Below are 22,109 nucleotides of genomic sequence, written 5' to 3'. Positions count from 1 at the left end.
GAAGTCATGAAAGAATGCCTTTCCAGTTCCCTCTACATCTTGGCCACTTCTTATATTACTCTCCCAAACAAATGTCACAAAAATACTAATATTGTGAGAAACTGTTTGTAAGTAGAATACACAAAACACCTTCTGTAAATCATCAGAAAAGTACAGAGAGTGAGCTAAGATGCACTGAGCAGAACCCAAAGCCAGAAAGGGATCACTTTAAAATCTTTTCAAATTATTTAGTGAATTCTAATCTCATCTTCCTCTAACAGATACAAAATTTCTGTAAACATTAACAAGTGTAGCAAATTGAGGTCTACTTTTCGCACACATAGTATTTGGATTTAACTACTGGGTTTATCAATATATAGATATATTTTCCAGTGCATATCTGAGCTCTCTTTATAATGAAAGAGCAAATTAAGTTTTACACATACCTGTAAGACACAAATATGCAGCTAAATACCGTTTTTCAAGGCCATCTTTATAGGTCTGAATCGCACCATAGATTGGAGGTAGAATGAAAATCAGGTTACTCACTGTGTTCCCTGTAGGACAGAAACACAAAGCAGAGATTTAGAATTGGGTACTATGCACTTTAACTAAATCTAACAAAATCACATTCACTCATTAGAGACAGGTTCAACAGTTTTCATCCAGAAAGTGACCCAGCAAAACACCACTGCTCTCCATCCCTGGTCCAGTGGAAGGTGTCCCTGCCCCCAGCAAGGGGCTTGGAACTAGATGGTCTTGTACGTCCCTTCCAGGACTCTATCCTACATTCTACCCAATGCAAAAAAATGACATGTGCTGCAGAGACCAGAGAAAGCAATAAAAGCCAAGAGCCCAGCTCTTGTACAGTGATTTAGATTTGGCTTGTTTTTCTTTTCCCAACGGTGCTGACCTAAGCAAAAGTGCAATGAAATCCTGCAAAGTTTAAGTGAAACAAAAGGAAATGGTGCATTTCTCAACAGAAGGGATGCAGATTCAGCTTTTTTACTTAACCACAAATCATAATTTTGAGAATAGAGGTTATGTTATGGGAATTAAATGCCATACAATCTGGAAAAATGAGCAAATCTGTTTTAAAAAAAGACTTATACAAAATAAACTGCACATTTTCACACACCATCAGTTAAATAGATATAAAACTGAAATCTAATTTGCCAATATCCCAATGAAATACACAATTTATGAGGTTATGAAGACACCTCCCTCATTTCTGTATTTTTTATTCAGCAGAAAATCCCAAAAGCATTTCACATTCTAGAACAAGGAACAAGAGTGAGCAGGTCCTTTCTGAATCACACCCCCCTAATTCAAGCAGCTATTTTTCAGGAGTCCTACTTGCCAAGATCCATCCAAAAGAAAAACAAAACATAAAAAATACGTTCACATAACCCTAAGGTATTGCAGCACCTCTAAAACCAAAAATCCATACTTCACAATTTTAAAGAAAATTCATACTCAAATGGAAAAAAGGTTATTTCAGAACACGTGTAGCAGAAATGTACCCAGCTCCCTTGAACAAGGTAGCTCTTCCATATTCTCACAAAGTACATACAAATCTCACTTTGAGACAACCTTCTCAACCAGTTAAAAATCTCATCCGATTTTTATCAGAACTTCTTGAAATCGCTTCCTTACTGGTTTAACATAATATCCTGCCCAACCACGAATTTCACCAAGTTATAACAAGTCAAATCAGATGTGCCAGAGATCTCACTCTTCTAGACAGCTTTGAATTATGTTCCTTCATGTAAAAGAATCCCAGCTGAAAACAAAAACCTTCTGTAAGGATATACAAGTTTATACCAATATAAAAGGCCTTTTTTGTGTTTAAATTCTTTGTGGAATCTTTACTTTTTTACCACATTCCCTTATGTGTTGCAATGGGTAGTGATTCACTTTCAACACAGACCACGTTTGGAAGAAATTCACTCAGAAATGCTGTTGTGTGACACACTGACCATTGCCATGTCCTCCTGTAAATCATGCAAACATGTCATTTAGTCTTGAAAAGTAGAATAAAGGTTACATAGTCTGGATAGCGAAACTTCTGCTTTCTAAAGCAGTGCTCAACTATGCCCATTTTCAAGAGAAGTCAGTAGACATTATATAAATGTCACTGTTCAAGGTCACCTGGTTATGAAACTGTCAAAAGCCTGGCAAAAATTCAAATATGAAAATTCCAAAAAAAAAGAAATACCATGATGTTTATCCACAATTGGGAAGGCACATGACTGTGGAAGAGAGTTGCAGTAGGATAACAAACTTCAGATGGGTGTAAGAATGCAGAAAACAGATTCTTCTGTAGGAAAGGGAAGGGAAGGTTTCAACACTTCCTGTAAAGCTATAATGACATTAAATTATTGAAAATTTATGAGCATTTAATCTGGGAACATCTTGCTGAGAGAGGAAATACCATAGACCTAATCTAGCTGTACATTCCTGCCACTCCTTCTCTGCGCTTTTTGGCCCATATTATTCAGAACATTTGCAGCATGGATTAGGCAAGCCTATCTGCAAACATACTTATTGAAAGTTGTGTACATTTTTTTAAAAGGGGAAATGGGGGCAGGGGAACAATAAAGTCCTCTGGCATGCTGCTAGCAAAATTACTTTTTTCAAGAATAAAAACTCCAAGGCCTCTTGCAAACCCAGGTCCCCAGGAATACATATTTCATAAAAGTCTAGCTAGTCTTTACAGGATTATCCTCACACAGAAGAGCTTATAAATTCATTAAAAGGGATTTTTACTAATTCCACCAAAAAACGGCAGGGGGATATGCACAGAGATTAGCAAAGAATATCAAGAATGAAGAAAAAAGTGACACAATGCAGACCCATAACTCTGCAGTTATTTAGCAAACAAGGAAGTGAAACAGTTATTTAACAAACAAGGAGGTTGAAAATGGGAAAACAGTTCAAACTGCCAAAAAGATTCTTATTTTTTCACTACATTTCCTTTTTTTAAAACAGGGGAAACATAATGCAGCAGAGCTCCGTGGGAAAACCAGCAAATGGAGAAATTGCAACTAAGGCACGAGGCAAAAGATATGTAAAATAACTAAAGAAGAAATTATTGGTTGTGCCTATAAGAAATAAGGCACATCAGAAATTTGACAAATGCACATGGATAGACCTGAGCTTAACTCTGTACAGCATTCTTATATTTTACTACTGGATTCCTTGAATACTGGTCCAGGGAGTGACCTAACTTTTCTTTAGTGACCAAAGACTGCTTTTCAACATTTTATCTTCAACATGTCCATCAAAAGAAAGGCAGAGCACATTATCTGGGAGAGAAATGAATGAACTTGCAGACTGAAATAACAAGAACAGGATTAAATATGATGGCCATGAACACACCTTTCAATGTGAATATGAATCCTTATTCCATACGTAGAATTAATCTATTTGAAGAGGCAGAAAAGTAAGGTAACTGACCATAAATCATCACTGTATGCATCAAACCCCTTACATTTATTTCCAGTAGAGGCAGTGAAAATAGTTATGTCTTCATGCAAGTCAACAGTGGAACACACTGTTCTCTAGTTATTGATAGAAGAGAAAGCTCATCAGGTGCAAAGAAGCTGCACTCAGATGGGAGTGATGAATGGGAGCCTATAATTTCAGAAGGGACAAGAATTGCTCAGCTCACTGTACAAAACAACGGCTGGATGGAACAAGACTGTGCTCTGTAAAGACATCGTTTGTCAACGCCAATGACAAAAGGGAGCTGTTTGAACTGAAGGATAATACTGACAATGACTAAATAGATATAAACTAACCCTAAATAAATGCAGGCCAGAATAAAGAGGAAAGCTTCCCATTAGAGAGGAAATATTTACAACTGCTTCCCAACAGAAATGAGCAGCACAGTGAACCTGCTTTCAGAGTGGCGCTCGGGAAGCTCCACAATCAGATTACATGATGCAGCAGCCTACCAGAGTACTAAACCAGACCGTGTCCACAAAGATTACAGATGGTACTAGGTACAGGGCTAAATTAAGGTCTAATCATGATAATGTGACTGACTGCACAAATTTCCATAAAAGTCTTTCAAGACTGTTTTAATGCAAATCATTGTTTCAAAGTAATGTTTTATTCATTGAGAGAATGCCATAAGGTACCAGAACAAAATCAAATTTATGCAAAACATCTTTTCAACAAGCTTCTGTCTGTAGGAAGAATAGTATGAGTGTTAAACCACATCTGCTTGCCATTCTACAAATACAGCAGTAAAACCTGGTAAGTCTTTTTCTAATGCATGTACATTCACAGCCATCTTCAGGCCCTAAGAAATATGTGTGCTATCATTACACACAAAGATCCATATAAAGACTAACCAGAAATACAAACAAAAATAACTTGGAAAGGGAAATAGTTTCTACAGGCAGACCCAGGTACAATATACAGCTTACTGTTAGACAGACATTGCAAACACAGTTAGGAAAGACACAAATTTGAAGTACCTTTCATAAAATCTCCATTTTTCCAAATATGTAGTTAATTCCACACTAGAAAGTAAGTGCTACAATAAATTTGGATGAAGAGTCAAAAGAGGAAAAAAAGTGAAGCTGTAAATAAGTTGTAAAAGAACATGGTCATAAAAGAATAATAAACAATGCAAAAAGGTAAGGAAAAATGCTGGGTGTTAGAATAAACATGCTGGTTTAGGTGAGGAAGGAAAAGTGCTATCATAAAAAAGAAGAAAAAATTATCATGTTCAACTACTGACAAGGTGATCAGTGTGATTTATCCTGTGTTAAGAGATGCTTTCTCCTACGTTTGTATACAGAATGACAGGAAGATTCACCAAGCACAAGGATCTTTTCAAATTTTAAAATGTTTGACAGAGAGAGCAAGAACAAATTAAGACTTTTCACTCTCTTATCATTTTCAAAAGACTCAAATCAATAGAAATAAGTGATACCCTCAGAGAGAAAAGAAGAAAACATTTGCTGTTTAAAAAATTGACTATACATAAAGCATAAAGAGCTCATTTAATATCACTACTAACAAACGCAACATTCACCACAGTAAGATTTTTTATTTTTTATTATTGTAAGGTTTTTGCATCCCACTGTGAATCAGGAGAAAGGTATATAGTTTAGAAAATAGCAGCCACTTTCCTAAGTTTTAATAGAGTCTAAGAATCCCTTTAAGTAAACACACAGGCAAACATACAAAGTTTTGTGTCTGAAAACATCAATTTCATTGTCTGGATATGATGGTGCTCTGCAGAGTCAATTCCTGGATCATGTAGCTTTATCTTTTTACATCACTGCAGGAAGAAATATAATTATAAAAAACAAAGCCTCTCAGATGGCATCATGTAGAACTTGACTCATCCTTCTATCTGCTTTCAGATATAAGGAATTCTATTTCATGGTTTTGTTTCTGGAATCACCTCATGCAGTTCTGGTGCAAACTACAGCTCATTATTAGAGAGTTTACCAAGTTTCAAGAAACTGCAAAGCAATGCAATTCAGGCACATTTGAGAGCATAACCATCTACCATTAGGTATGCTCTCTGCTCAGAAGAACCAACTACCCAGAATCACCTGGTTTGGCCACTAACTTCAACCTCGCGCTATTTTCGCTCACGGCTTATCACCAGGAGGGCAGAGCAGCAATTAGATTTTCACTTCCAACAGCCAGTTTCAATATATTCCACTTCAAAGTCCACAATAACTGCACTTCAGAGTGTCAGGAAATGAAAACTCCTGCTTCCATTTGATATTTCAGAAGGACCTCAAGGGGAGAAAACCAAGTCATCCCAACAGGAATTTTGCCAATTTGTAATTACTGGACTCCCTACTTGCTAATGTGCATGAAGGATCAATATAAACTTCCCGTCACTTACTGAAATACAACACAGTGTTACTGCAGGCTGGAACACAGGACCAATGCTGACTTAAAAATAAAAATTATAAAATAAATTTTTAAAAAATGGGAGCTTGGGGTATTTGCTTTTAAGCTACAAGATTCGTTTCTTACGTTGCATAATTTTCCTTTCCAAATACTAAACTAGCCTTGATTTTGTTTACTGGGACATTAATTGAAGTTACAACTTCAGCAATTCAGCTGCAACTTGAACTGGCTACCACATTTCTAAAAGCAAAATGGGAAAAATACTGAAGGAAACAAATACTGAAGGAACTAATGAACTGTATAAGCTGTGTATGAAAGCTTCCTGAGGAACTATAAAAATGAGTACACATAAATAACAACACCAATCAATGGATCTTTACTGAGACTACTAGATCTTTCATGGTGTTTAAAATAATATCAGAACTCTATGGAGCAAGTTCACATAGATCACAAGAATCATAAAATTAAAAGAGATAAAACAGCACAGAAAAATGTAATGAAGTGCATTACAAAGGAATGCTGCATTAATCTAGCTCTGTATAGAAATTGTCATACTATTATGAGAAAAACTGTAAGGCACAAATGAGAGGGAGGGAGTAGCTACAACAACTAGGAAAAGGAAGACCTGAAAAGGGAAAGAACAGCTACCTAAATCTCAGCCTGACAGAAGCAACAAGAAAGCAATGTGGCATCCAAAGGGTTTACATGGGGGAAAGATTGAAAAGAAACATTATTTGCATTACTTAAGAAGAGCATTCTGATGAGCACTAACAGGCTGAACCAAGGAAAAGAGAAGTTTCGGTAGAACATCTAGAAATCTAACATCTGGCAGCAGCAACATCTCCCAAAAGAAGCTGTCAATCCTGGAAGAGTTTCAAACAGAATGGATAACACACTGCAAGATACATGAAGGAAACAATGCACTGTGGGTGAAGAGAGGTGGCAAACAAGGTAGGAACACAGGCTCCTTCCCAAGGCCAGCACCAGCTCAGATGCATACCAGTGGAGTGAGCACACCACGTTCCAGTCACACGTGTCTCAGCCCCAGCAGCAGCAGAGCTGCTTCCAGAATGTCCAAGTGCTGGGACAAGGCCAAAACAACTGAAGGCAACATTGCTGCTGCAGAGCTGGTGGCCAGCTGGAAGGTTTAAGTGTTTAAAGTTGGAATGCAGGGCAGCACTTCTAGACCTTCTAGGCTGCTTCTCCCTTGCTGGGCCTCCATTTCTCCAGGATAGCACAGCACAGTTATGCAAGTTGATACCCTTCTGAAGAGGTAAACCATTCCAACGACAGATTGGATTGGAGAGGGGTAAAGAGGCAATTTTAGGGAAAAAATTAGTTATTAACAACACAATTTTATTTTTCTTTCCAGTGCGTATTTATAAGTCGTTCCAAAATGCTGCGTCAAGTGATACATTCCAATATATGGTTTCACATGCTTTATATCCCAGCTGCAGAATTCATTCCCTTGACATTCATCATACTAGTCCAGCTAATATTTTTAGATGGTTTAGTCTGATTACACTATTTCATGTTGTACTTGTGTTCTTCAAAACAATCAAAAAATATTTAGAAGAGAAAGCTCTCGACACTGCTGACTAACAAAACACACACAAAGTAAGCTCAGTTCAAACCTGTAAAGTGTGGGTGTATTTTCTTATGCACAAGCCTCTTTGGAATGCACATCCTACAAAAGCCCTTATTATAAACTGCTTCTGAATTGCCCTAGGTTACAATTAAGCTATCCCTTTCCTTACCCTCATCTCTGCAAACTGCTTTGCTACTGTATAGTAAAAGCTTTAGAAAACTACAACCTAACAGAAGACTATACTAACACTGACTTTGCTTCTTATGTAAATTATACTAAAAATAAGTGAGAGAAAGCTGATACTTAAATTCATATTTTAAAGCTCCACTTATGTCCTCATAAGAAACCAATACCCTTGAAGAGACCCTTGCAATCCCAGAAATACAACAGTTGTGTTTATAGTGCAAGTTTAGACAGTGAAACATTGTGGGGGCAAAGAAATTTTTGCTCTTTCCCCTCAAATCCAAAACACGTTGGCGACCTATTTAGTCTCTTTTACTGGAGGGTCTAAGCAACCCCAGTCCTCTGTCTCAATATCCCTGCAAGACAGGCTGGATAAAGCTGCCTGAGCCATAAAGAAACCTGCATAAAACAGAAGTCCAGACCTTCAAACACCAAAGTGTTCCTCTAGCCACTTGACCATCCTTAGCTGCCACAATAAAAATGAATGAGTTCACCACACCACTTCTCGTAAGTAAAGCTACAAAGTAGAAAATGCAGCCACAGTAACAGCTGGGTACTTTCCAGAAACAATGTTTTTGTTACCAATTCTCATGTTTAGCATAGTGAACTTCTCCTCCTGGAATTTTTAAAGGCTATCACAAGTGAAGAAGAAGTGCCTAAAGCCCCAGAACTTGCACTGATTTTTTTTGTTTGTTTGTTTGTTTGTTTTGAGGAAGGGTGATTCTGATTTTTTCTGAGGGATCTGTCTCAAAACTTTTCATGAATGAAGTCTGAGATCAGCATGAACTGCTCTTCCCCAGAAGAACATTAGAAGGGCAGATTAAAATGTGGAGGACCAGCTGTGAAGTTTAACAGATAATTTGAAGTTTAACAGATAATTATGAAAGCAATTGCAATGAAAATATTCTGAGGTGATAGGCCAGAATAAGGATAGCTACAACACCTAAATTAAAAAGCCAAGTAGTCTCTTCTCTTTTGAAGCCTATTATCTTATTGTAGTTGTGCGTTTATCACACCAATGCCTGTCACAAGCACAGGGCATCGTGGAACATTAATAAATGGTTTTCGCATTTTGAATGTACCATTACCTGAAAAATAACAGTATTTAGAAATGTAATAATAAAGATGCAAGAATCTATTCATGACCATTTTTTTTGAGACTTCAGGAAGCAGCTTGAACAAATATGATAGTACACACCTTCTTTACAGGACATTTTATTCTTAATCCAAGAAATTCACAATTAACCAGACTGCAAGGAATAAACTTGCATTACAGCCAGCTGCTATGCCATCCTGTCATATTTTAATATTGCTTTCCTAGGGTATGAGAAACCACATGGAAAAGAAAGCATAATTTCTCCAATAAACATGAATCTAAGATGATAGCAAGCACACCAATTACTTTGAAGTACACCTGGAAGGATTTTGAAAGCAAATTTAAAGTAAAAACAGTTGACATAGGCAGATCATTTGAAATACCAATCTAGAAAGCTCGCTAAAAGCAAGTGCTTACATCTGGAAAATGCAATCAAAGTCTAAAGAGATTAGGCTGAGATGATGTAAAGTTAGAATATTACATGCAATAAGCTTGTTGCTGAAGGGCAGATTTACTTCTTTTATATCCTTTACTGGAAAACAAAATAAAACCTATTTTAAATGTTATTTTAAGGCAGGTTGATGATGTCAGACTGGAAGGAAATAAAAGACATGGAGATTACTGTTCAGCCCCTGCTAAAACTAAGCAGTGACCAATATACTACACTGATCATCCATGTAATTTTCATCATTAACTCCTTCCAGCCATTCTTCTCCTATGGTGGCATCAGCATCCTGGCTTCCTGTTCAGTGCCTGCACCAACTCCTTTAAGTCTAAGGGTCTGTCCAGAGGAGAAGGCACAGATTTCAGAGCTGACAGCTTTGAGCTACCAAGTACCTCCAACCCAGCATCTGTCAGTCCTCACTACACTGGAAAAACTAACCTGAGGCACAGAAGCTGTGGGTATCAGCCCAGAGGCTCTGGCAGGACTGTCCCAGGCACTGTGCAGTGACAGAGGAGAGCTGAGCCTTAGGGGAGCCCAACATACTCACTGGACGGTGAACAGCAGAGAATAACGTGCGCCAGTGCTTCTGTCCAGGTATTTGTAGCTTTAGCTTGGGTAGTCCATCTTCAAAATCCAAATCCTCTCACCTTCTCTTTCTTCCCTTTCTTACTATGAATAGAGATTTCCCCTGGGTGTCCAGAACAATTAAAGCCTCTTCTACCAATGACTCATGCCATTCTTTTGCCCTATTTGGATGGCAGGAAATTAAAGGTTACTACAATACTACATAAAAAAATAATACTACATAACTGTAGGAGAACACATGAGGATAATGAAACTGGTCAGCAACCACAGCCTGATTCAGCCACTCAAATACTGATTGGTGACATTCACCCTCTTATCAGTAGTAATAAAACATTCCTTCTGCAAATAACCATATTTTTTCTTTTCTTTTTTATTGCAGGACTGCCTCAAATGAAAAACCCTAAGGCTAACTGGAACATGTGATGACAGGCAACTGATCACAGATATGACCTGGAATCAACATCTTCAATCCTAAACATATAACTATCTCTATTACGTAGGTACTTCATTTCTCCAGTCTTCATAACCTTTTCCAGTTAATGTAACAACCTCCAGCAAAAAATTTCAACAGTACCCAATTAATTCAATAATGCAAGAATCAAAGGTCGTCACTCCTAGTCTACAACTAACTCCAACTGTACTCTTTAGTCACTGTTCAATTGTCATTTCAAGACAACCTTCTTGTTCATGCTTGAAAAATTAAAAGAAAAATAACAGCAATCATCTATCATCCACAAATCTTGGCAAAAGCTATTCATCCGGAGGGAAAATGAAGCTTTTCCACAGAGACAGTAAGATCAAAGCCCATATCTTAAGTATCTCACAGTCTAAACCAAATAAAGAAAGAGATATAAAATACACTGAAGGTTCAAACTTTAAACACTATCTTTTTGTTATAAATATAAATTAATATAGTACCTACACAATAATAGTTCATAAGGTGGGTGGCAGGAATTTGGGCAGAAATCTGTTTTAATGAATAAGATACAAAATAGTTGAAAACCATATACAAATTAACTGTGTTCCCTACACAAATGTGGCCCAAAGGCTGGCATAGGAAATCTTCCAGAGGAAACGCCTGAGACAATTGTAGAAAAAAAAATAATACAAAAGTCAAGTGGAAATCAGCATGGAACAGCTTGGAAGGAAACGCATTTAAGAAACGGAAAGAGCTTTACAGTATTTCTCTGCAGCCCAGAATAGAGGGGGAAAAAAGGACATGAAACATTAAATTGGGATAGACTCAACAGTTTCAGCATTTCAGTACAGCACTAACGTTATGCACTGTGCAGAAGAATGTATCTGAGGAGCCTTGCAGGATTATAAAACTTGGGCCTTGAAAGATTTAACAGCCACCAAAACTCTGAGTGTAAAGCAACTGTGCTATCACAGATCACAAAGGCATAGCAGTTTGTTTAAGTGAATGAAAACAACATCTGCTGTATGATTTCACTACCACAGTGCATTTCTCTGCTGCTTTCCAAGGCACTGACACAAATCAATTGAACTGATTCTTAGAGAGACACTGCTCACCAGTAGCACAAACCAGCAATGATCCTCTGGTTTTTGCTCTGCTACATCAAAAGAAAGCCCTGAACTTCCACACTGCTACTGCTAGCAGCAGCTTAGGGAGACAGCATTAAACTGGTATGAACAGAAGTGCACTGCCAACATTTTTTCTACTAAATTGAAAAAATAAAGCAAAAAGTTTTGTTTCTCTGATTTTCCAGGCTGTTTACTCATACCCTGGGGTCAGCACATTGTACATAGCTTATTCTTTCTGCTTATACAGCTTGTTTTCACAACTGTGAAAAAGACTTAGAAAAGACATCCATTTTCATTCATGAACAAAATATCACCTGGAGCAACTCTGAGTTTATATATTTGTGAGTTTTTTCTTAAGTCTATAAGATTCAAAGTCTAAAAAAATAAATAACGTCTGCATCCCGTGTAAGGAATGCAGGAATATCAGTAGAAATACACCATGCACCTGTGTGCAATAACCCCCAGAGCAGCTCAGCTGCTGCAATCTGGGGTCAGCACCAGACCTGGAAGTCTCTGGCAGGAGAGCAGCACTACAAACTCCCTCCAAGAACAATCCAATCTGTAATGAGACTCACACAAACATGAAAAAGTTTGCTGTGCAAGAAAAGGTAAGTACTTGTAGAAGAAAAATACATTCATTTTACCTAGAAGTAATGTAAACTCCTCTCTGTGACAACAAATTCAGTTCATTAGTTCTGTTGGTCATTTTTGCTTCCTGTTGCAGATGACCCATTTGATTTCAGAGCCAGCCAGATCTTCAAACTCTTTCTCAAAGACAAACAAGTAATTTTTCAGTTTTCCCTGGGTTTCCTCAATGAAGCTTAAAATACCCATTAGAAGGGATCACAATAGCATGCTTTCCAGTCAGGAAGCAGGTCTTTGATTGAACAAACAAATGGTGTTGACCAGACAGGATGAAGAAAGAGATGTCATTTGTCCATCAGGTTAACACAGAAATACCTCTGTCCCAAGACTGAAAGTGTCCAGACTAATTTTCATGCTCAGCGCTCTAAAGGATTTGTTTGAGTTAATACTCTGTTTCCCAGGTGCTGATTCTTGTTCAAATGAAAATCCTTATCCAACATGAATTAGCAATAACTAAAAATCTAGCCTACAGAGCAGTGGCATCATGAGCTTACTGCAAATAATGAGTTCATTAAAGCATTGTATAAATCAAGAGCTTCTAGGGTCATGTCTTATGACTATTAAGTTGATACCTTGAAATCCTACTAGTTGGAATACATACAACATTCATACAAAACATGAAGATGTTCAGATCACCCCTAACACCATATCTTTTCCTAATTCTGCTTGTCTGCTTTCCTGCCTGAAGAAGTCTAAATCTTGCCATCTCAAATATAAAAGTCAAGTCTCAAACTAATATCCTGAACCTTGCCCAGCTTAATCAGGCCACACTCTCGTCCCCTTCTCCAGTTCCTCTGTTTATAGAGGAGAATTGCAGTATTACCCAGACTTGGCAAAGGGAACATACCTTCCTGTTCACAAAGCCAGCCAGAGATTCTTGAAGAGACACTCACGCTGCACATACCATTTCAGGGTCACTCCAAGGACGCTGCATTCAGAAAACATGTCCAAAGGAATCAAGGAACAATGAAAAACCAAATATAAGAAACTAAAGCCCCAGAACACAGCTGGGAAATAGACACGCTACTGGACACTACTCTCAAATTTCAAATAAAGTTTGGAATTTCCTTCTGGAACTGCTACAATGTGCAGGGCAGGTTGAGTCACCAGTTGGTGGAGAGGCAAAGAAATCAAGAGGAATCTTGTAAGGCTGAGGAAGGGACACAAAGGGTGCAATCTCTCCACCAAGACTGACAGAAAGAACAACTTCTGCCTCCTGAACTCCAGACACACTGAAGTACGTACTCTGCCAGAGGATGACGGACCTGACTGTAAAGGAGATAATGATCTGGAGATGCTGACTGCAGTAATCATTTAGAAATATCAGGTTTTTAGTCACTGGTCACAGTGCACATGCAGCATATTTCTTCAAGGAAATTAATTTTTAGGAACTGAAAAAAAAATATCATGGTTAGACACTTCATTTTTTTGAGCTAGCACAAAAACTCTGAAAATTTATAATTGCATTTTCAAGTACAAAGAAGGATCTGTGCCTGAGATCTTAAATCTAAAGAGTACCCAGCAAAACAACTGAGCCTCTACGCTGAGCTTGCCTATATGAGCATATTCAGATCAATTAATGGTAAATGATTGACAATAAAGCAGTGTTGCTCTGGGCTTTTTTTACTGCAACGTTCTCTAGAATTTCTCTCTTCCTGACACATTTTTTTGCTTTTTGTAGTACTTCCACAAAGACAGTATAACCAAGCACCTTTAATTCATGCAGCAGCTCAGCTTCCCTGCTAATGGACGGAAGAATGAGTGTAATTAATGAGGCAAGTACAAAGAGCCTCCCAGCTAGAAGGCAATCTAAGGTATGTAGCTTTGCCCTGACAACCATTTGCAAATGGGTTCTCTTCTAGCATTATAATGTCCTGTTTAGACACACATTTTGAATTAAAAGAACTTTTTGCATTTGATAAACTTTCATGAGCCACAAACCTTGCCATGATCCTCTTGAGGTAGTCAGACAAACAGTCAAATGTGTGAGCACTCACACAAGTTGCAAGACAAAGAACCATATACTGCTGAGCTGTTGGAACTGGAGACAATTTCCAGACTTCCTTTGAACATTTTTGCATCTATAATTAAATCTTTCTTCTTTAAAGGAAAAAAAAAAGCTTTCCCACTTATATGTGAAAGGCACCAGCAAATATAGAAAATGCATTATATAAATAGCAGTTTCACACACACAAGACACAGCAAACCCCAGACTGAAGTCTTTCAATTATGACAAAAGTTTTTAATCTGTGACTAAAAGCTCATAAAAAGTAACTTTAGAGTCAGCAGTGTTCCTTTACAATAATTTATTTTACATTAATATTCCTATTTCTAGACACAAATATATATTCTGCAAATTCATATCAAGCAGTTCATAAACCAGTCTTCCTCAGTTTGCACATAAGAAAAATTAAAATGTAGAAATGCCATTGCTGTGTTACCATTTGGAGTGGCAGATGTCCAACTGCCAGCTGTACAAGTACTAAATATGAAGCACTAATTATAGAGTAATCGAATGCTTTGTTAAACCATATTTAAGAATTTTATTGTCGCTTAATAGCTGCACACATTAGTAGATAAACACACATGTGGTCCATTAGCACAGCATCTATCTGACAGGCTTTAAGCATATCCATAACATGATGGACAAATAAGAACTGATGATTGGGGAAATCAACTTTCCAAGAGCCTTTGACTCCATCTTTCAACGAAGGCTGGTGGGAAAACTGAAAATTAAGCTGTCATGAGATCAAAGGTAGAGTTGCATCATGGGGAAAGATAAAAAGCAAGGAAGAATTAAAATCATACAAATCATTAGTGATCTCAAAATGCATCAAAACTCTGTGACAAGACTATCTTTAGGCTTTAGCTAAGAATGTACTTTTACAGCCTAGGAAAGGAAATAAGTTAATAAAAGAGTATTTGCTACTGATTCAAAACCAAATAGAAAGAAATACAAAGAAGTGACAGCAGAGACCATCTGGCTTATGATTTTGGTTCTGCTATATTATTTTTTTGGAGAAAGGAATCCCTCTTTCAACTTCTTTTTGTCTGCAGCACAAAAAGCAAGCTAGAAGTGTTCATCCAAAAACTCACTGCACAGCTGAGCACTGTTCTGCACACTCCACTTGACTTTGCACTCACCATCAATTAGTTTAATGCTTCCTTTACCTTTTTGCTTGCAGTGCTTCCTCAGTTCAGGGAGCTCCCTCAAGAAGCCAAATAAATTTCCAGAGGAAAGTTGTGATGTGGTTTCCTCCAATGAGATCATTAAATTTATACACTCAAATCCCTTTCAGTCTTAAAGTGTACAGGTCTGTGACACTGTCTTCTGTTAAAGCACTCTTTAGAACTCATCTGTGTCATGTCATCTTTAAATCGCTCCATCTCAGCCAGGCAGTTGGGCTCATCACACCCAATTAAACTTGATGGTGTTTCCTTCATCTGCCACTTTATCACTGAAAGAATAGGAAGGGTTCTTGAAGGCAGACAGTTGGCTTTATTTTAGTTTTCTTACTCTCACTTGGAGAGTACCTAGCCCAACAGTCTCTGGCTGCTTTCCAAAGCCTCTGGAAAAAAGGCAAAATGCAACAGGACACCCACGAGGAACAAGTGATAATCCATACGTGGCAGTACAAATTCAACATTAATGACATTATTCTATGTTTAAGTAATTTTGCAAGTTTTTATGTTTTAAAGTAATAAACCCCATAGAAAATAGAGATCTGTACAATCTGCAGCTGTATTCTCTGAGCAATGCCTAAAAGGAAACAACAATATTTTTGTGTCACTGTTCACAATGTCGAGAATGCTGGGACAGCGCTCTATGCCATCCAAGATGCAAGATAAAGAGATATCTCACACTGAAGAACACAAGTCACCATAATCTTGTCTCAATCTCTTGTCTGAGGCAAAAATCAGAAGCCTGAAGGAAGTGGAACAAAAATAGCTAGAAACATGGGCAGATTCTCATGACATGGGTGCGTTTTTTTCCCAAATAAGAGTCCCATAAGGAAATCCCAGTTACAAGAAGTCACTTACCAGATCTCTAATGAAAACAAAAACTAATGGATTTAACTCTGATATGATAATAATATGATAATAACATAATAATTATGATAATAACAATAATAATTTAAAAATTCTTATGCAAAGATATCAGAACATAGACAAGACCAGAAGCCAAGAAAGAAACAATTTCACTAATTCCTTGAGAAGCCTGAAGCAATGTTCTAGACGCTTGCTGCTGTAAATGCCAGCATAAGGATATCTCTAAACCTGTCATGTTGTAGATGATGCATATTACTCATGGACAATGATAGCTCAAAGCAACATAACTGGAAACATGACTCAAGTTTGATCCAAACTGGAACACAGCATTCTGTTGTTAACTACAACAAATTCGCCCCCATGATTCTCCTGACTGAGAATTATAAGCTCTCATGTACCACACAGGGCTCCTTTGAATCTAAAATATTTGCTTGAATTGGTACTACTCTACGTGCTCTCAGCAAAGGGAGTATGTGAAGACTACTTATATTCACTCACCATATTCTATAAGAGGAGCTCTTACAGGGATGACTGAATCCAAGAAGGGTAAGGCTCCTGTGATAGACATTCATGTCAAAACAGACCCCCAAAACTCAATGCTACGTGGGCTTAACTGGCCTGAAACATCAACCCTGCTAAAATAAGGAGTAAGCTGTAGCATTTGAATGATAAGTGCTAAAACCCAGAACTTATATTTGCCCTTTTTCTATTTTTTTGTGTGGGAGGATGGTGGGTTTATCCTTTACTATTTTTTCTTAACCAAGTGTACAAAAGTTTGGATAATTCAGCTTTTAAGAACTGAGACCTCGAAAGGTTTAAAGAAGAGAAAAAAACCCCACGTCTACTACTTGCTCTCCAGCACACGGGAGTCAATCAATGAGAAACCCTGAAAAAGGAATTACCACATCATAAAATAGGTTTGATCAGTGGGGGATATAAGACTCATTTTAAGGCTTAACAGAGTTAAGCTTGCTAAACAATTCTTTTTAACTGGTTTTTCATTTCAATTGGTTTAATATTCTACAGAGGGATGTAGAGCAGTTAGTCATCCACCTCCACAGGGGAGAAAAACTGACTAGGTGCAGACTCAGAAAGGCAAGAAAAAGCATTTCTCATTATTAAAAAAATGAACTTTTGAATACATGCCACTGTGTTTGGGTTACACCAAGGGAATTCAAATATGAAGTGCTACACCACCACCTTACCTCACTGCCACATCTCTCACTACATACAATTGATAAGCTGCTACCATTTATATTAGTTCTATAAGGAGTAAAGAGCAAGGAACTGCATGTGGGCTTTTATAACACAATGTAGCAATTCTGTACTAAAAGTAGCATGTCAAAACCAAATTGCTAAATGGCACAAAAATGTAATTTGTACAAGCTTTCTGTTTGGTTCTTTAGCCTGCAACCTATTTGGTTTGGACCTGCCAGTATTCTTCAATCTTTGGGCCTCCAAAGTTTCTTATAAATTATTAACAACCATTAACAACCTACTTATAACAAACATTTAATGCAAAAATTTTTACAAACAATCAGCTGTACCTGAGTGGTACCAAGTCAGAAATGGATTTTCACTCTTGCGTAAGGTAAAACTTCAAATACTATCCCCAGAACACTTATTGCCTCAGACCCTGAAAGCACTGTTAGAGAACCACTGCTGAAGAAAATCTAACCCATCTTGGCATCTGGACTGAAATTAGCTGCTGTTAAGCTAACCCTACACCACAGCAGGCTTACTTACTGTTTTGCATTTTAAACTTAGATCATTTAAATGCTTTACATTACAGAACAGCCCTTATATACAGTTTTTTTCAGTGCAACTGACAGACCAACAAATTGTGGTCCCAAACACCAAAACCATAAGGAGGGACCAGACCTTGTATAGCTACTCTCTTTTTCCTCAGAACACAAGCCTTTCTGCCTCCCATTACTCTCATCCTCATCTTCCTTCTCCTGAATAATCCAAAAGTAGACAAAAAGTATCAGTTAACAAGGCCAACAATGCAGGAATTACTTTAAAAATTTACATGCTAGTCAAATTCATTTTTACATTAGTGAAGAAAAAGAACTTCCTCTTCCCTATGAGAATTATCTCACAAATTATGCTTGACAAAAAGGAAAACACATATATACATACTCTGCAAAAGTCTCATTCTATTTAGACTTCTAAGTTTGTCCCTTTTTAAGAGTATTTAATTTTGTTTCCTTTTCAGCCAGCCTGCCTCAGCCATAAATCTACACACTAACTTCCTTTTTCCTCTGAGCTTCTAAGCTGCTTATGCTGCTGTTGTTCATTTCAGATCCTGTTCTTCCTATTCCTACACTCTGAACACTCTTTCACAATTATTCACTTTGGATCCGCACCCATGTCAGTGCTTGCAACCAGGAGCCACAGCTGGGCATGGAAACCCAGAACCTTCCATCTTCTGCATGCCAAGCTCTTCCAAGCCACTGCTGAAGCATCCCAGCTATGTGAAAGGCCTCTGCAGATTGCCCACTTCAAGCACTTCAGGGTGGGTGAGCCTGGTCACTTGAGCACCCAGGGCCCTAACACTTCAAAGGCAGCCACCTACCTCATGCGTGTGAAAGTTTTTCGCAGCACAGGGCGTGTGCCAGGCAGAAGCACATAATTATAACTACTACACCCTTTAAAGTCGCTGCCCAGGACACAAAAATACTTAGTTTTTCAACAAAACCTCAGTGATATAGGGCTTGGTCTTTTATCACCTGCAAGACACTCCTTTCTCAAGCACCTGATGAATGGCCCTGCAATTGAAGCCCCTTCTTTTTTTCCCTAAAATATGCTAAATCCTGAGTGTTTCTGAATAACCGTTTCGAGGTCAAACCAATGGCCTGCTCTCTTCCCAGTGCTCTGAGCTATCCTAAAAGACAATCACTTGAAACAGAGCGACCCTTCAAGCCTCGCTTAACTCGCACCACCTGCAGCGGAGCCACCTGATTGACGACGGTCATCACGGGGCACCAAAGGCCACCTGGGGGAAGGTGTCATCCCTGGATGAAGCCGTATCTTGCACAGGACGATACCTTTTCTCTCCCTGAGCAGTTTCACTTGGTTTGACAGTCCTGGCTGTGCAGATGGTTCCACCTCAAGGGGAGCAGAGCAGAGTGTGGCTTCGAGGCGTGACACGCCAAGCACGACTCCAGCGAGAGTCCTTCCCTCTCTTCACCCGTGCTGCGGTGCCACACAGCCAGCCCAGTTCCTGCGACACCCCCAGGACACAGCTCACGGGCCACCCCATCCCAGCCACCGCCGCAGGCCCCCGGCACCCCCGCTACAGCCCTGCCATCCCTATGGACACAGGCCGAAAGGACACGCTTGGGATGGGGGCCCAAACCACACGCTGGGGAGAGAGGGGCTACACCATCCCGTGCTTCCGACAACGGATTTGTGCGGGAAGGCGGTAAAAAACACCCATTTCCACCCACCGGGGCTGGCTGAGGGGCAGTGGCACCGTCACCCCGCAGGAAAGAGGGGCCAAGGAGGAGGAGGGATTCCCCCGCCGCGGGGACAGAGCACGAAGAGCTGCGGAGAGGGAGAAGGAGGCGGCGGTGGGACGCGGCCCCCGGGGCCGGGGCAGGACCCGGGGCCGGCGCGGCCACTCACAGAACTCGGCGATGTAGTAGGAGACGGCGTAGTTCTCCTCGCACCACTCCAGGGTGGAGGTCGGCGGGCCCCAGTAACCCTCCCGGTCGGCGGCCGGAGCCATCGCGGCGCCCGCTGCAGGCTAGAGCGGAGCCAGGGCACGGGTCAGCGGAGGGAGAAGGGCGCCGGGCCCGGAGCGCAGCGGCGGCGGCGGCGGGAGAGCGGGCGGGGCCGGAGCTGGGCCCGCCCGCGGGGCGGAGCCGCGGTCGCCATGGGGACGGTCTGCGGCCTGTCGGACGGGGCAGACCGGGGCGGGGAAACACATTGTGGCGGAAAACGTGGATGTGGGGCGAGTGTGTGGGGAAACACCGGTGCGGGGCGCGTTTGGCTCTCAGGGAATCCGCGCGATGCCCCTGTGAGGATGAGGCGGGACGTGCAGCATCACGGCACTCTCCTCACCCGCTTTTCAAGCCGGGGGCAGTGAAGAGGTTTCCTCCCTCAGCTTTCCACTCCGGTTTTCGTTATAGATTTCGTGGAGGGTTTGTAAGGCGAGCGGGGCAGCGTGCTGCCTTCATGATGTTGAGACACAGCTTCACAGCATCGTAGAATGATTTGGGTTGGAGGGGACCTTAAGGACCATCCAGTTCCAATCCCCTGCCATGGGCAGATTCACCTTCCACTAGATCAGGCTGTTCAAAGCCCCATCCAGCCTGGCCCTGAACACTTCCAGGGATGGGGCGCCCAAAGATCCACCAGGCAACCTGTGCCAGTGTCTCACCACTTTTACATTGAAGAATTTCTTCCTGAAAGCAATGAAGAGGCAAGTGTTCCTCATACTCGTGGGCTGGGAGAAGGAAGGAGTATTTTTATAGCACTGCCTACTAAATGGGGGTTTTCCTCTCCTCTGATGCCTTATTTAGTTTCCTCAGTGCTTACTATGCGTACTATACTTACACCCATAATATGCAAACTGCTTCTCAAGCAGAGTTGGTATCCAGAGGCAAGTACAATCTAAAAATGGAAAGACTTGAGACATAAGGGGAAAGAATAAAGTGTACCAGTAAAGGTCTGATAATGCTGTGTGTGTTTTCTGCTTCAGAAGGTGATCCAAAACTTGAGGAGAAGCTTTGGGCAGACCTTGGGGGCTGTACACAGTGCTTACACCCCGCTGGCCAGCAGAATTTATTATACCTGTGTGTAAACACACAGACTTCTTTTCCACATTTTATTTCTTCTCACCTTTCCTTCTGTAGGCTAAGAAATGCCAGTCTAAACACAGGCCTTTCCTACTGTAAATACATGGCAGAATACATACTCTATCTTGAAGACCATCTTGCCTTCTGAAGTTCAGTTTGTGTATAATTGCTTCCAGCATCAAGAGATGTAGTTAACATATATCACTACTTTTGTCATGCTATAAAGGACTAAAATAAAATTTATTTTAGTGATGGCAGTGACAATACACCTATATTGTCAAAACATCATCAAAATCCCTCTGGAATTTTTATATGCAGACCTGTCTTCCTATATTTTTCAGACCTACATTACTTCCACAGAGTTAGACTTTCAAGATTGGGGTCTGGAAGAGTATCAGACTGATCAAGATGCATAAAACTGGCTGTAAAAAATGAGGAAGATTCTGACCTGCTTGATGCACTTTAGCTTTTCAGACTTTTGAAGGTTCAGTTAAAAGTTCTTGACAGAAAAACAATAAAAAATTTGAAATTGCAGTTGCTCAGAAACTAAGGAGAGATTTATGAAATATTTTAAATATTAACTAATAGTTAAATATTAAAAAATAAATATTTACTCACGAGGAGCAATAATGGCAAAAATGTGGGAAAATGTAGGCAATTTTTATAACACTGAATTACAGTTGGCTTTAAATAAATAATTAAAATTTTTTGGGTTTGTTTCTTTTCTGATCACATGCATGCTGGCCATGAGAAGATTTGCCACCACACTAGAAAAAGAAGTCAGACATGAAACTAGCTTTTAAACTGGGCAAGATAAATTAATGAAGGGGTTTATGTGGTACATATCAATAATGTGGGTTGTCATCCATTCTGATTTCCTCAGAAACACAAGGAAAATTCATAGCTAGGCCTTGATTTCAATTACTAGGGAAGTTTTATTTATTTGGCACTTTTCTGGAGTATTCTCCATTGGAAAATGCATTTACTTCTGACTTGTTCTGTGGCTTGGTTCTCTGCTTTTGAACTCTGACAGACCTTTCAGTCACTGCTCTCAGAAGGATCGTATTGAAGAGGCAACCCCAAACTATTATAATAGATGCTTTTTTTCCCCTGAAAATATTTTGTAGAAGTAAACTTGACTTCCACAAAACCAACTTTGACTGCTTCAGCTGTTACAAGCATACATATTAGAATCAGAACTTTTCCTCTGTAACCTTGAGCTATGCCTTGTTCTGCCCATTACTGTGCTGGATATAATGTGACAGCCTGAAGTTCTTTGCATCTAAATGTGGTCTGTCT

General features: G+C 39.6%; 1 protein-coding gene across 3 annotated transcripts in view; it reads right to left on the bottom strand.

Annotated features, from left to right (window-relative positions):
* The window catches only part of ACER3 (alkaline ceramidase 3), a 56,273-nt gene extending 36,480 nt beyond the window's left edge, over positions 1-19,793 (bottom strand). The window contains exons 1-2 of one of the 3 annotated variants that reach the window (XM_063148684.1): positions 19,636-19,793; positions 426-536 (exon numbers count right to left, since the gene is read on the bottom strand). In XM_063148684.1, the coding sequence (XP_063004754.1) occupies positions 426-536; positions 19,636-19,738 (214 nt within the window). In that variant the 5' untranslated portion in view covers positions 19,739-19,793. Of the gene's footprint in view, positions 1-425; positions 537-17,886; positions 18,140-18,965; positions 19,036-19,635 lie in introns of those variants that run through there. The other 2 variants (XM_063148688.1, XM_063148685.1) reach the window with 2 other exon arrangements.
* Between the last annotated feature and the right edge of the window lie 2,316 nt (positions 19,794-22,109).

This window comes from Melospiza melodia, chromosome 2 (assembly GCF_035770615.1).
Source record: "Melospiza melodia melodia isolate bMelMel2 chromosome 2, bMelMel2.pri, whole genome shotgun sequence".
NCBI lineage: Eukaryota > Metazoa > Chordata > Aves > Passeriformes > Passerellidae > Melospiza > Melospiza melodia.
Note: the sequence above shows the minus strand (reverse complement) of the source record. Positions and strands in the feature narration are given on the sequence as shown.